This window comes from Pungitius pungitius, chromosome 7 (genome assembly GCF_949316345.1).
Source record: "Pungitius pungitius chromosome 7, fPunPun2.1, whole genome shotgun sequence".
NCBI lineage: Eukaryota > Metazoa > Chordata > Actinopteri > Perciformes > Gasterosteidae > Pungitius > Pungitius pungitius.
This window is the reverse complement of record NC_084906.1, coordinates 13,025,132-13,038,324: the sequence shown is the minus strand read 5'-3', so window position 1 is coordinate 13,038,324 and position 13,193 is coordinate 13,025,132. Positions and strand designations below refer to the sequence as shown.

General features: G+C 41.0%; 1 protein-coding gene across 1 annotated transcript; it reads left to right on the top strand.

The window, feature by feature from the left end:
* The first annotated feature begins 3,204 nt into the window (after positions 1-3,204).
* Positions 3,205-13,165, top strand: gipc3 (GIPC PDZ domain containing family, member 3). The gene is made up of 6 exons (XM_037469763.2): positions 3,205-3,560; positions 6,240-6,425; positions 6,503-6,683; positions 8,940-9,049; positions 9,719-9,800; positions 11,846-13,165. Exons 1-6 carry the CDS (start codon positions 3,270-3,272, stop codon positions 11,995-11,997), a joined length of 1,002 nt encoding a protein of 333 aa, XP_037325660.1. The 5' UTR covers positions 3,205-3,269; the 3' UTR covers positions 11,998-13,165.
* Positions 13,166-13,193: the final 28 nt, after the last annotated feature.

Here is a 13,193-nt window from a genome sequence, read left to right as displayed (position 1 = left end):
GACCAAGTTAGTCGTCCAATCAACGTCCGTGACGACTCGCAAAAGTCGGTCATGTCAGGCCGTTCCTCCAATCAAAACGGGGTAGTTGGCCTTTACCGACCGCCCATGACCTTATATGGAAGTCGAGCCGTCCCCGACCACAAGACCCTCAGGGATAGGGAACGCATTATTATTGAGCTCACTGGTCCTTTTAAATTATGATAGATGGAATTTTAACATTTCACGTGTGAACAAAATATACCTAAACACACGTTGTAGTTTTGCAGCAGGGTTATATAATCGCCACATGACACTCTGTCTCATTCGTCAGAGAAAATATCTTCTGATCCAATAGGGTGGGGCTGCTTTACATACGTCTGCAAACAAAAGATGCATTTTATTGTATGAGGTTAGATATATACTTAATAAAATAGTAATTACTACTGCACATTTTCATTTGAAAATGGTACCATTGCTATTGTCAGTTATCTTTGTTACATTTCGGCTTTGGGATACGAGCAGTTGCACAACTGAGCTGGCAGCATCATTGAGTAAAATTTAAACTTTTGTAACAAATAGCAAAGTCACACGTCTTTTGTAAAATAGCCTAAATACAGCTCAATCATCAGCCAAGTCACATTTTAGTCACACTGGTTGTCTGTGTGTTACTTGTGACTGCTAGAAGTTTTTGTAAAAACGCTATTATAAAAAAAGGAAATGTGCTCAATAAAGGTGTTTTAGTAGAGAGAGAGGACTAGTAGTGTGATGCAATAAGGGGGTGCAGATGCCGCGTGGGCAATGACATGCTTGTCTGTGTTGATTCATCGTTGAGAAAGCTGGCTAGGACAGTGTGGGGTACCACGCAAGGATCCAGTGTGGGGTACCACGCAAGGAGCTCCTTTTTTTTCTGACCCTGGCAGCTCAGGCGCTGCCGCGGCACCAGGAACAGAAAGAGCAGTGTATTATTTGTCACTTGACACGACAAACCCACCCACTCACGCAGTCTGCCTACACCAGTCGGCCCACAGGTCTTCCCTCCCGCCGCCCCTGGCAGGGAACGAAGCGGATGGAGAGGAGGACGTCACGCTTCAAAAGGGGAAGTAGTGTGATGCAATAAGGGGGTGCAGATGTCGCGTGGGCAATGACATGCTTGTCTGTGTTGATTCATCGTTGAGAAAGCTGGCTGCATATTAGGACAGTGTGGGGTACCACGCAAGGATCCAGGACTCACAAAAGCCGTCGTGACATATTTCAATTGGTCTGAGGTTATTTGAACGGTACATAATGGCATTACCTTGAGGCCCCGGATTTGTAGTGAAGACACTGTGAAATTGATGTGAAAATCACATTCAGCGCAGTAGACTGTCACTGCTGAATGGAACGTGTATTTCAATGTGTCAACCACTTCAAATCGAAACAAACAAAGAAAATAGAGTAAATGTTTATTCGTCACTGCGAGTCTCTTTGTCCTGTGAGACCACGCTTTTTGCTAATATTAACGCTCTGAGTCAAGACGCCTGAATAATTTACCATTGGTGTCGTCAATATTTGTAATCGACACACCATCTGGTCACAACCAATGAGCAGAGAGTCACATAAGACGAGCGTATTTAGAATGCACTTTGGCAAACATTAGAAATATAATTGCAGCTCTGGGCGGCTGTCACTGTTATGGAACTTGCATGTTTCATTATTTTTGCATCCTTATGTACTTTTGCACACATCTGGGAAACCCTAGTTGATTTGTTAACTCTGACGTTGCTTAAGTCAGTTTGTTTGCTCCAGAAAATATGGATCAAGGTTACCATGTATGTCTGCAAGATTAGAAAAGTGAGAAGTCCTTAACTAAAAGGATCATTTGTTGCAAAACAGATGCGTTGTCAGTGAGATCCGTAGTATCAGCTGCTGGTGTTACCACTAACCTTGAGATGGTGGTAACACCTTGGCCTGAAAAACAAGGCTATGACGCACAGACAGCTGCAGCCGTGCACATTACAGCGCAGGTGTGTCAGAATGCTCATGAAGCAGGAAAAAAACAATGATGACTTCTACATTTTTTTCTTAATATTAACATAGGTGTTGATGCTGAACATGTATTCCGTAAAAATGCCAATATGTAACACAGGAAAAAACAAATTACAAACAATGTAAATATATGAAAGACGTGAATCTTTTCTAACTTTCTAAATCTAAATTTTATAACAGAATCTTAGTTTGAAATCTCAAGATTCTCAATTTCAATGGAAATAATGTAATGTTAATCCCAGGTGGGATTATAAATTGTGACTCTTTTGGAAATTTTCAGATCAGATATTTTTTTGTGTGTCCTCTTCTGCATTTGCAACTAATCACATGGGAGGAAGTCAGACAAACAACAAAACTCCAAAGAGTCTGTTAGTAAAACAGCCTCCTGTCGTTGCACAATCCCCCTTTAGATGAGTGGAAATCACCTCACCCGACCATTTGAGTCATTCATCTCATTCGATCCATCTATCACAGACTCAAGTTCGGGAGGAATGTTTCTGGTCATACATATTACAGTAGAGAAGCATCTGCAGCGTTACTTGTCACTTGGAAATTAGGCCTTTTGTTCCGAGTCACGATAATCCATTGGTTCTAGTAGTTTATTAATAGGACATCATGTGTACGCAAGTTTTTGTGCAGTAGGGTAGGAAATTGACATTTTGAAAGCTTGTGTAAAGAAGCCTGTGTGGGCTGTCTGTGAGGTGAAAAAGGTCAGTGCCCCACCAAGGATTCACCTCAGCAACTGCCGATTTGCCTCAATGTGGCCAGCGAAGGGGGAAGCACCTTACGCTCCACCCAATCATATCATCTTACCCCCTAACACTGGGACATTGTCTGTGGCCATCTCCAAGCGACCCACCTTGGAAATTGTTTTATTTTTTTAAGACACGCTGAGGAATTTCACACTCAGGAACAGAACAGAAATGGCGGATTAGAGTCTGAAGCTCGTCGTGCGGTTGAAAAAAAAAAGACGTTACCTGAGTTTTCTCTACACGTGAGAAGCTCAGGTGTAACACATACACGCCTCATCTTAAAGGGTATTGGGTTTCTACCCGGCAGGGCCTGGCCGGCCTCTTCCAGCTTCTGTTACCAAGCTACTCTCATCACTAATTCATCGGCGCCCTTCACCCCAAAGCTCCGCAGGCGGCTATTTGGTCGGGCGGCTGGTCTGCTTAACGGGAGGAAAGGACAGAGTTTCTCTCTTTGCCGGAGCAGTGCACTACGAGGGCTTCCCAAGAGGAGGTCCATACCAAAGCTGGGGCCCAATGCAGAAGGTGGAGGCTATGAGCCCGCAGGACTCAAGGGCGGCGGGGGCCGAGGCCGTGGAAGAGCAAAAGGCCCAGAACCAGAGGCGGAATCAGGGCAGCGGGGAGCCCACGGCGCCTCCGCTTCCCCCTTCGCCACCACCGCCGGGCCCGCCGGAATACCCCAGGCCTAGACTCATTTTCCACACCCAGCTGGCTCACGGGAGTCCAACGGGGCGCATTCATGGTTTCACCAATGTCAAGGAGCTGTATGGCAAGATCGCCGAAGTGTTCAACATTTCCCCATCAGAGGTAAAAAAAAAATTTGCATGTAAATATCATTAGGCTAACGTGTGGTTTCTAGTTTTGTGAGACACCATGAAAATAAAAAAAAAGAATATAAATATTATTCATTTCTCACATTTAGTCTGTTGGCCAGTTGTAAATATATTTTAGGTTTTCATTCCAGGCTATTTCTACCAAGAAACAGCGTTGACCTCAACACTCTCTGTCCAGCTTTGTGCTTGTCGAGCCCTGACCAGGATCAATACGAAAAACAAAGAACCAGATAATAATAGGTGGTCAGTAAACACCTCACACGCAAAACAAAAAACAGGTGATGAATGATGAAAATGAAAAAATAATAGAACAGGGTAAAAGATAATATGTGCTCAGTTACATTGATCTAGACTCAAAGACGGAACCTTACCTTTTATATCCTGTAAATACTGCATAGTGTGTAGGTGCAACACATCACTGAACTCTCTCTAAAACAGGGTTTTCGAAAAGATGAAACTTGTTTGCAAAATGGTATGAAAATGATGGAACTAAAAAGCTCATTGGTATCCCTGTAGGGATTTTTTCAGTAAGGTTACAGCAGGACGCTGCAGCCTTGTCACAAGGCCCGATTCCTCGAGAAAACGTCCGGTCACAAAACCTTCAGCTCAGCCACACTGCAGCTTGATACTGCTCTCAATGCTCAACCCAACCAAAGGCCAACAGCTCTCATATACAGACGTCACAGACCTATCATGGCTGGCCTCAGTTTGGGGTTTTAATTAAGACCTTTTGATGCATAGATCCAGACCAGATGGAAGTAGATACAACAATAGACAGATCTGAGGGTGCAGAGAAGACTTTAGCAGGGCTTTAAATATTGTCAGTTGATTTTCACTTTTTCGTGCATGTGCATGTTTTGTCTGGTGTACTGATTTGAACTTAGTTTGTTTGTGCAGTTGAATACTACACTAAAAGAATATGATTGTAAAATACTTTAAACCAGGATACCCATTGCTCTGCGTGAAGCTCCATTATTGTAACAGAGCAATGAATATTCAACACAAGCCTTATCTAACACTTATCAGTGCTGTGAAGGCCACTGTGAAGGCTGGAGATGAATGGGTACAAACCCAGGCACACTTCATAGGAGCTAACCTTGATGATCTTAATGGGCAACCAACAGACCTATTAATAAAGATAAATTATAGGAACTCAACTCATTGCACCACAGTAAAGTACAAATACACACCTCAATGATCACTTTTATTCTACTATTGATAATATTTTAACTGTCAACATCTAGTTTGTGACCGTACACGCAATGGCTTAAGATGAGTGGAAATAAGAATATCGTTATCTGTCCTTGCGTGCAGTCTGACTGGAATTGGTGTGTCGTAACGCTCAGATAGTTTTGTCCAATTGAATTTGAGACTCTTGATTCTTTTATACGTGTTTGTCTTCTTAGTTATGTACTGTGGGCCTGTGGTAGCTTGTTCTGGGTAAACTGTTCCAAGTGTTTCCTAAATTAACCTCCATCCATTCTGAAAGGGTTAGCATTTATTAATTGTAAACTATACGAGGGTTTGAGCCTTACATTGTAACAAATGCATAATCAGGAGTAGTAAAAAACACTGTTTTAAACAATAATAGGTTTAATAATAGAAATTTTTGTCACTGACTTAAAAAAATAAGTAGTGCAAAACGTTCGACTGAATGAATAAAAACATTATTTCTAGTGTTGGATGCTTTGTTGTTGTAAGTGGATTTAGCTGCATGTATGTCTACAAGACCTTGAACTGGAGTCCAAATACAAGATACTAAACATTCTATGGAAAATATCAGGCAATAAGTTGGTGATAGTGAGAAGGACAGCTGTTCCCTTGACCTCCCGTGGATTGAACAGTATAAAGTTACAGTACAGCTGGATGCCGAAGAAGACCTTGAACTGCAGTCACAGTCTTCCTCCTGCCAAAAGAACTACCATGAGCAATACCTAACAGGAACTGCTCCAGCAGAGATAACAGTTCACTCGGGTTATCTTGAATTTCCGCAATGGATTAGAAAGTCAAACTTAAACTTTAACCTCAGTTTTCAGAATAACAAAAAAAAATATGTGCAAACACAAATTCATTTCAACAAGAAAGACTGTTGAATGCTATTGTTGTTATAAATTTGCTTCATCATATTGTTCATTTTATTTGGCATACATGAGATTTAGTAACATTTCATGACTTCCATGAACAAGAAATATAAGGTTAGGTGTTTAATACTATCATCTCCTTATCATTTTCAATTTGCAAAATCACCCTGATTTAAAAACCTCACCTTAAAGAAATAAAAACAACTAGTCAGTAGGTTGTGACTGACTTAAACATTAATCTTGAGATGTATACAGGCTTTTAATGAGTTATCACAGTCATGACTCAACAAAATGGCCACCTAATCAAACGTTTAGCTGTGCTGCCCTCTGCTGGTTAGTCTCTGTACAGCACAGCTACAGAGTATTAAGGACTATTTATGATTCTGAAATATTACAGCACATTTTCTTGTCTTTTTTCTAAATGATTAATGCGTGACTAAAGATTTAGGGGCCAATTTGAAACAACGATCCATAATTGATCACCATCATCTTCATTGCACAGTAAACTCTGGCCCTCATATTATAAAACATTGGATACCTCACTGACTAAGTGGTGCATTTCTTCCCCTTAGATCCTGTTCTGCACCCTCAACTCCCATAAAGTGGATATGCAGAAGCTACTGGGGGGGCAGATTGGACTGGAAGACTTCATTTTTGCTCACGTCAGAGGGGAGACCAAGGAGGTGGAGGTGACAAAGACAGAAGACGCATTAGGCCTCACCATCACCGACAATGGAGCTGGATATGCCTTCATCAAGGTGAGCGAGTGGCGGAGCGAATCCTGTGATCCAAATTCATCTAAAATATTATACATATTACGTTTCTTTTCTCTCAGAGGATAAAAGAAGGCAGCACCATAGACCAGCTGAAGACCGTATGTGTAGGGGACCACATCGAGGCCATCAATGACCAGAGTATTGTAGGCTGTCGACACTACGAGGTGGCTAAGATGCTTAAAGAGCAGCCGAGGGGCGTACCGTTCACTCTCCGCCTGGTGGGGCCTAAGAAGGCCTTTGGTGAGTCAAAAGTGTTTTGTCGACAACTCGGAGCCTCGCTGTCATGTGCAGAGCAGATGCAGTTTGGGTAAACAAAGCACACACTTCCATATCAGTTAGGAATGCTTGAAGGCAAACATTATACATTTGCAGTTGTTGGAAGACCACAAACAATGACAAACGTAGATACAGTATGATGACTGATGTGATCATATATGTGATTTATTCATTTATTAATTCCTGAGAACCACGAATGGACCACAGCAGGAAATATAAAACGTATTCTTGATCCTCGTTTTGCCATCCTGCTCTCATCACATGCTGGAAATATCTTTTAGTACAGTTTCCCACGGGTATATTTGTTTTATAATGAGACTGTCCAAGCAGTGACATTTGGAAGAAGAGTGATACAGATCACTGGCTGTCTGCTAATGAGCATGGAAAAGTTGTTAAACTATCCAGCTACAATCAGTTGAACAGTGTTACAGCAGTGGCTGTTTTGGGCTACAAAGGACTTGCTGTGGCAGTCAATGCTCTGAAGTGGCTCTGAAGGTCAAAAATTGATGGACTGTAAAAAAAGAAGAAACACTGTAGATGCAGTTTGTCCTTCCTAATTCCAACAATCATGTATTGCTAGTCAAGATTTTGAAAACAGTAAAAATGTTTTATTATTGCAACCAGAAGTTGAGTCAAGACTCTTCAAAAAGTAGATAATGCACAACTATGCATTTTAATATTTTAATTTTCTTTAGTTCATATTTCAACTGCAGACATAATATGCAGAAAAGATAGGAGTCAAATCCTGAAAGCAGTCTCCATAGACAGTGGCACACACACACCAACACACACGCACACTCTGCCTTACCCTCTAATCCTACAATTAAACGTCAAAGACACACACTTCAGATAATAACACACACAGGGTAAGGGCACAGGTGGAAGAAAAAAAAATCCGGTGTGGGGCAGACAATCGTACCGGCACACAGGGGAACCAGCCAGTTACCTGAAACGAAAGGAAGGTTAATTTTCAAAATGTTCAATTTTCAAAATCACGAGACAACTTGATTAGCACCGCTTCTTGGACATGACACTTTCCATCTGTATAGAAATGTATAGAAATTCTTTGACTAAAAGTGACTTGGTTGGAGATGTGTTTAGTTTACTCTTAAGCAAAGAATTTGGTGACATCACTAAATATCAGCCTCTTGAGGATGACCAAAATCTGCTCCCACACTGAGAATTTTTTATGTTTCCTTTGAACCTGTGACCTAGTTTCAGGAAAGTTTCTCTCACCATTAGGAAGCCGCTTCCCTTCCAGGACATATTTTAAATGTAAAAACAACAAAAGTATTGTTTCTTGCATCTAGTGTGGAACACATAGAAGAAAAAAAGGAAAGGCCCTCTTCTGGGTGGATTCTGGTTCAGAGTCCCAACAGTCTGCAATCTCACTCTTCACACGGGAAGCTGCCAGTTTGGTCAAGAGGCTTATTTCCTGTTACCAATCAGAGTACACAATATTAACACCATGCCGACTGATGCTATCGAGAGGGAGCGAAATAACAAACAAAACAACTTGTACTTTACTAGCGCCCTCGTCCATAAACTATTTGTCTTGTGAACCGCTGTGTTCAGAACAAAGAGGCTTCAACTGAGAACACACCTGGCATTTGATATGGGGGGAAATGTTTATGCAAAGAGCTCTCGGAGTAGGTGTGAAAATGATCAAACCACAACCTAGTTCTGGTGGTGACATCAGTGTTCCTCAGGCCTTCAGTAGCTTTGCATACAATTTAAACAGGAGAAGCAGGTACATGCTCGCCATCTGCTATAAATTAAAGGCAGCTGATGTCACGTTTTCTACAAATAAAGGTTGGATCACACAAAGCAGCTCACAAAAGGGACCAAGATGAAGTAGCTGCTATCGGTAACCTAACGTGACATATAGCCGGTACTGACTTCCCATTTGTAATCAATTATATATAATACTGAGAGCAAATATGTGTTTTAAACAGACCCTGTGGCTCTGATTGTTAATGCTGTTCTTGGTTTAGATGAGACGCAACATCACAAGAGACTGCAAATTGAAATCTAAATAACGTATTGTAATGACTTGAGAAAGTATTACTTATTCAAATAATGTTTAGGTTACAACCAACTGCATTTCAGTGCGAAATGGGGCATTTTCCGTCATTTGTGAGATAAGAAGCACAAAAAACTTCCAAAAATAGACTCATTAACTGGATTAATGGTCAGCCTGGTGTTTGCGTGTGTGCTCAGACATGATCGGAATGAGGACCAGAGCGCCAAAATCTACTGAGGGCAAGATGGGGAACGGCAGGGAGACGCTACGGCTCCGCTCCAAGGGGGCCGCTACAGTTCAGGAAGTGGTGAGTTTCACACGCTTTGCCGGACAATGACTGCTTGAGTCCCAGATTTCCTGGGTCAGTGTTATGCGTGTGCACTATGCATGCGCACACACACAAACCACAAAAATGATTAGGGCTATCCTCTCTATTTTATTAATATATTATTTATAATATAATATAATAATAATATAATAGTTTTTTGGATGTGCTAACAGCAGAAATTGTCTTATGGGAGAAATAGGAACTGAACTGTCCTGAACTGACCTGAACTGATCTGAACACCCCCAGAGGGCCGAATAAAACAAGGACGCATACACACACACACACATACATACACACACACACACATCTGTTCGTTACTCATTGGACGATGTCTCTCTGGCTTTCTCTGGGGGTGACCTCTTACTTCCTACAATACAATGCAGGATGTCTCAGGATGAAGGAAACTTGGAGTGTGAAAAGGTTTACACGATTCAGAGCAGCAACATGGAACAAGTCCTTTAACCAGTTACTTTTTGTATACAACACAAAGATAATGATGACAGTGATGAACAGTAGCCCAAGATATTATCGGCCGCACATGTTTTGGAATGAGACGTTTTACCGTCAGAGTTAGTATCAACATATTCGGAAAGTGAACGCCACATGGTTTCCACCCACACCTCTGTGCTTCCCCCTTCGCTCTGCCAGCAGAATGAGTTTGATGAACAGGCCACCAGGAAAGTGGACGATCTTCTAGAGAGCTACATGGGCATCAGAGATGTGGAGCTGGGTAAGAGCACGCACATAAATATAGGGTCCTTAAAATAGACGTTTTTTTTTTTTTACTGTTGCGGTATACAGTAGATGTTCACCAACAGATCCAGCGGCCATCGGGTTCACTGTGGGCTGTAATAGAGTGACAAACTGCCTCACTCATTATCTCGCATGCTCACAGACCGGAGGAGGATTAAAGGAAAAATGGTTCTTACGATTTATACTCACCTCAGATAACTTTATTTCAATATGCTTTCGACCTTTCGGTTTCTACATTTTATTTCAGTTGTCAGTGATTAGTGCTTCGTGATAGAGGAAGCACAGTTATTTAAGAAAACCAATAAAAGAATATATATATATATATATTAGGGCCGGGGACTCGATTAGAAATATTAATCTAATTAATTAGAGGCTTTGTAATTAATTAATCGAAATTAATCGCATTTTAATTGCATAAATATTTGACCTGAGAACAGTGAGAAGTAATTTTTTTCACATGGATTTTTATTTTTGTTCAACCAATTCCAGCAGACAAGTGTAGCAATAGCATATTTAGAAATATAGTACTTTCAGAAATTCAGGTAGCCTATAGGTAAGTAGACCTTCTGTAAACTAGGTTTTTTTAAGTAGACCAATACTTTCAAGTACATTCAGAACATTGGTTATTTTTTCAGACGTGGTCTTAGTTACCCTGGTCCTTAAACCAGTCATCTGGTGCAGTGTGGGTTGGGTGTGGGTCCTTGTACTCGGAGTCGTGCTAACGTCCACGCTAGCTGCTAATTGTTTTGCGTTGAGGTGATACTTGAGGCTCGATGTGAATTCCTTGTTGCGTAGCTTGCACACAACCACGCTCTTATCGACGCTTCCATCCGTGTGTTTATTATAAGATTTCCCATTCACGGGGCCACCCGACACGGTCTCGTCAGCTTCTTCGTTCATGTTCACTGTGGTTTGTTGTTGTCTGAAGTCATGAACGCTGGTTGGTGCTCCAGTATAATCGGTCCGCCGAAACTCATCCAGTGAGAAACGTCCCGCAGTGCAAAAAATAAGTGTAAAAACGCGTAAAAAATGTTTAATGTGTTATTTTTTGTGTAATTAATTAATCTTAATTCACATTGTAATTAATTAATCTTAATTAACGCGCTAAAGTCCCGGCCCTAACATATATATAAATTATATTAGCCAACTTCCCCTCTCATGGAGACAGTAATAAGAGTTTAAAACCTCCAGCGAAAGCGGACCTCAAATAACCTCATTAAGAATTGTTTAAGCTGACAGAAAAACTCTTTGCAGGCTATTTTCTCCACAACAACCAAAAGTGTTCAAATTATTGTTGTCTATTGTTTTCTCAGCACACATGAGAGGGTGTTATCCTCTCTGGAGTGCCTCGGATGATTCAGGAATTTGAGTGGGAAGTATTTCAAATTGCTCGTATTAGCGGTTTGCCTTTTCCCAAAGACCTCTGAGGTCAATGGCCTGACAGTGGTGACAGTGGCGTAATGGAGTAGAGAGGGTGCACTGGGAACCCTCCCCCCCCTGCTCCATGTCCGATGTCAAAGTGTCCTTGAGCAAGACACCTAACCCTCAACTGCTCCCCGGGCCGCCAAGGCAGCCCACTGCTCCCACTGTGTGGGATGGGTAAAATGCAGAAAACTATTTCCTGTATGTGTAAAATAATACTTGGCAATAAAAATGGCTTCTTCTTCTTTCCAACAAGACAGTTGGTGGCTTGGACAGCATTTACAAAACTCAATGATTTGTTTTTCTGCTAACATATATATTCTGAGACGGTATTTAAACTTGAATGAGAGCTGATTCAAAGTACAGTGCATTAATATTGGAGATTGCATTCATTTTTTCTGCTTTGGGCAGTGCTTATTTTTGTTTACGTCATGCTTGGTGGTCCATGAATACAGTTTGCTCCTGAATCTCTTGTAAGTCATATGATTAATTGGCCATTTTCAGTGGTAGAAGACTATAATAGGACATCTAAATGAGGGTTGGATGCAAGTAGTCTAAACTTGGTTTATTAAAATCATTCACTTCTTCTACTTTCTGCAGCAACCACCATCGTGGAAGCCGGTAAGGACAAGAAGAACCCTGATGACTTTGCAGAGGCCCTGGACTCCGTTTTGGGAGATTTTGCTTTCCCTGATGTGTTTTTGTTTGATGTATGGGAGGCTATCGGTGAAACCAAGACTGGAAGAATGTAGACCTCTATAGAACCATATAAACGAGAGAGAGAGAGAAATAAAGAGAGACGTCTGTTCTAAAGACCATGTTAGGGACAGCAACCCTTTGCAGCCTTTAAGTTATAATCATTTACAGAAAAAGTCCAGCATCACCCTGAAATTTGAAAATTCTTTACAATAAACACAAACAATTGCTGTGTAGTTTTTAAACAAACTTTTTCTGAAATCAAAGAAATGAACCATTATTGTGGGGAGGCCTGATCCCTTCTCACACACAAAGGATATATAAAAAATGTGTCATGGATAACAACAGCCAGCCAGTCATCTAAGAATCTAAGCAGTTAGAGAAGAAACAATAAACATGTTTCCTCTGATGAAGACACACAGCGGAAAACAGGAGAGGAATAAGGAGACTTTTGGGGGGAAATATTCCAAATCAGGATGTATAAGTCTACTTCTCTATTAATATGTTTGCAAACAGGTCATTGTATTTATAATAATTCATGTTTTTAAATAATTAATTGCACCCAGTGCAACTCAAAATGATCAATTAAAAAAATTCTCAGACCTCTAAATAAGTTTGAACTTAGTCACAACTATCATTGTAAAATGGAATGTTGTGAAAATCAAAGCCAGGGGGACAGTACCCAACGGTCCTTCTCTGCAATTCAGATTTTCCGACATGATCATTACGGTCAAACAGGAACCAGGCCCTCACTTCCCAACATATAAACAACCCCCCCCAAAAAGGTTAGGGTTTGGTAAATATGAAGGTCTTGTTGCAGAACTAATATTGATACAACATTGCATCACGTATTCACATGCTTCATCCTTTTGCCACATATTCTCTGGGAAGGAATGTTTCTGGTGTGTTTCCACTAAAGAATGTAAATATACGTGCTCAGTTTGTTTCAGTCCTCATACTACAGGGTTACTAAGTTTGAATGTTTCTCTCTCTGAACTGGGGAGTATTTACCGAAGAGGCAAGGAAGAATACACAAATACAAGTTGAAGTTAAACAGTCACCTGTTTTCTGTCTCACAAAACAATGTGAAGAAGTGATGGAGTCATTATCTGAAAACATGAAACACAGTTTGACTCTGGCTTCACTGTTCCAGCTACATCACTACAAGTCTGATGTTTGATCTCTTTTATATGATCACACCTCTCAATGAAGACCTGAACAATGTGAGGCATATTTAATGTGTTTAAATTGT

Coding starts and splice junctions, on each gene's coding strand:
- gipc3 (XM_037469763.2), top strand. CDS start 3,270: ATGCAGAAGGTGGAGGCTATGAGCCCGCAGGACTCAAGGGCGGCGGGG. Junction 3,561..6,239: donor TCAACATTTCCCCATCAGAG/GTAAAAAAAAAA, acceptor TCTTCCCCTTAG/ATCCTGTTCTGCACCCTCAA. Junction 6,684..8,939: donor GGGGCCTAAGAAGGCCTTTG/GTGAGTCAAAAG, acceptor GTGTGTGCTCAG/ACATGATCGGAATGAGGACC.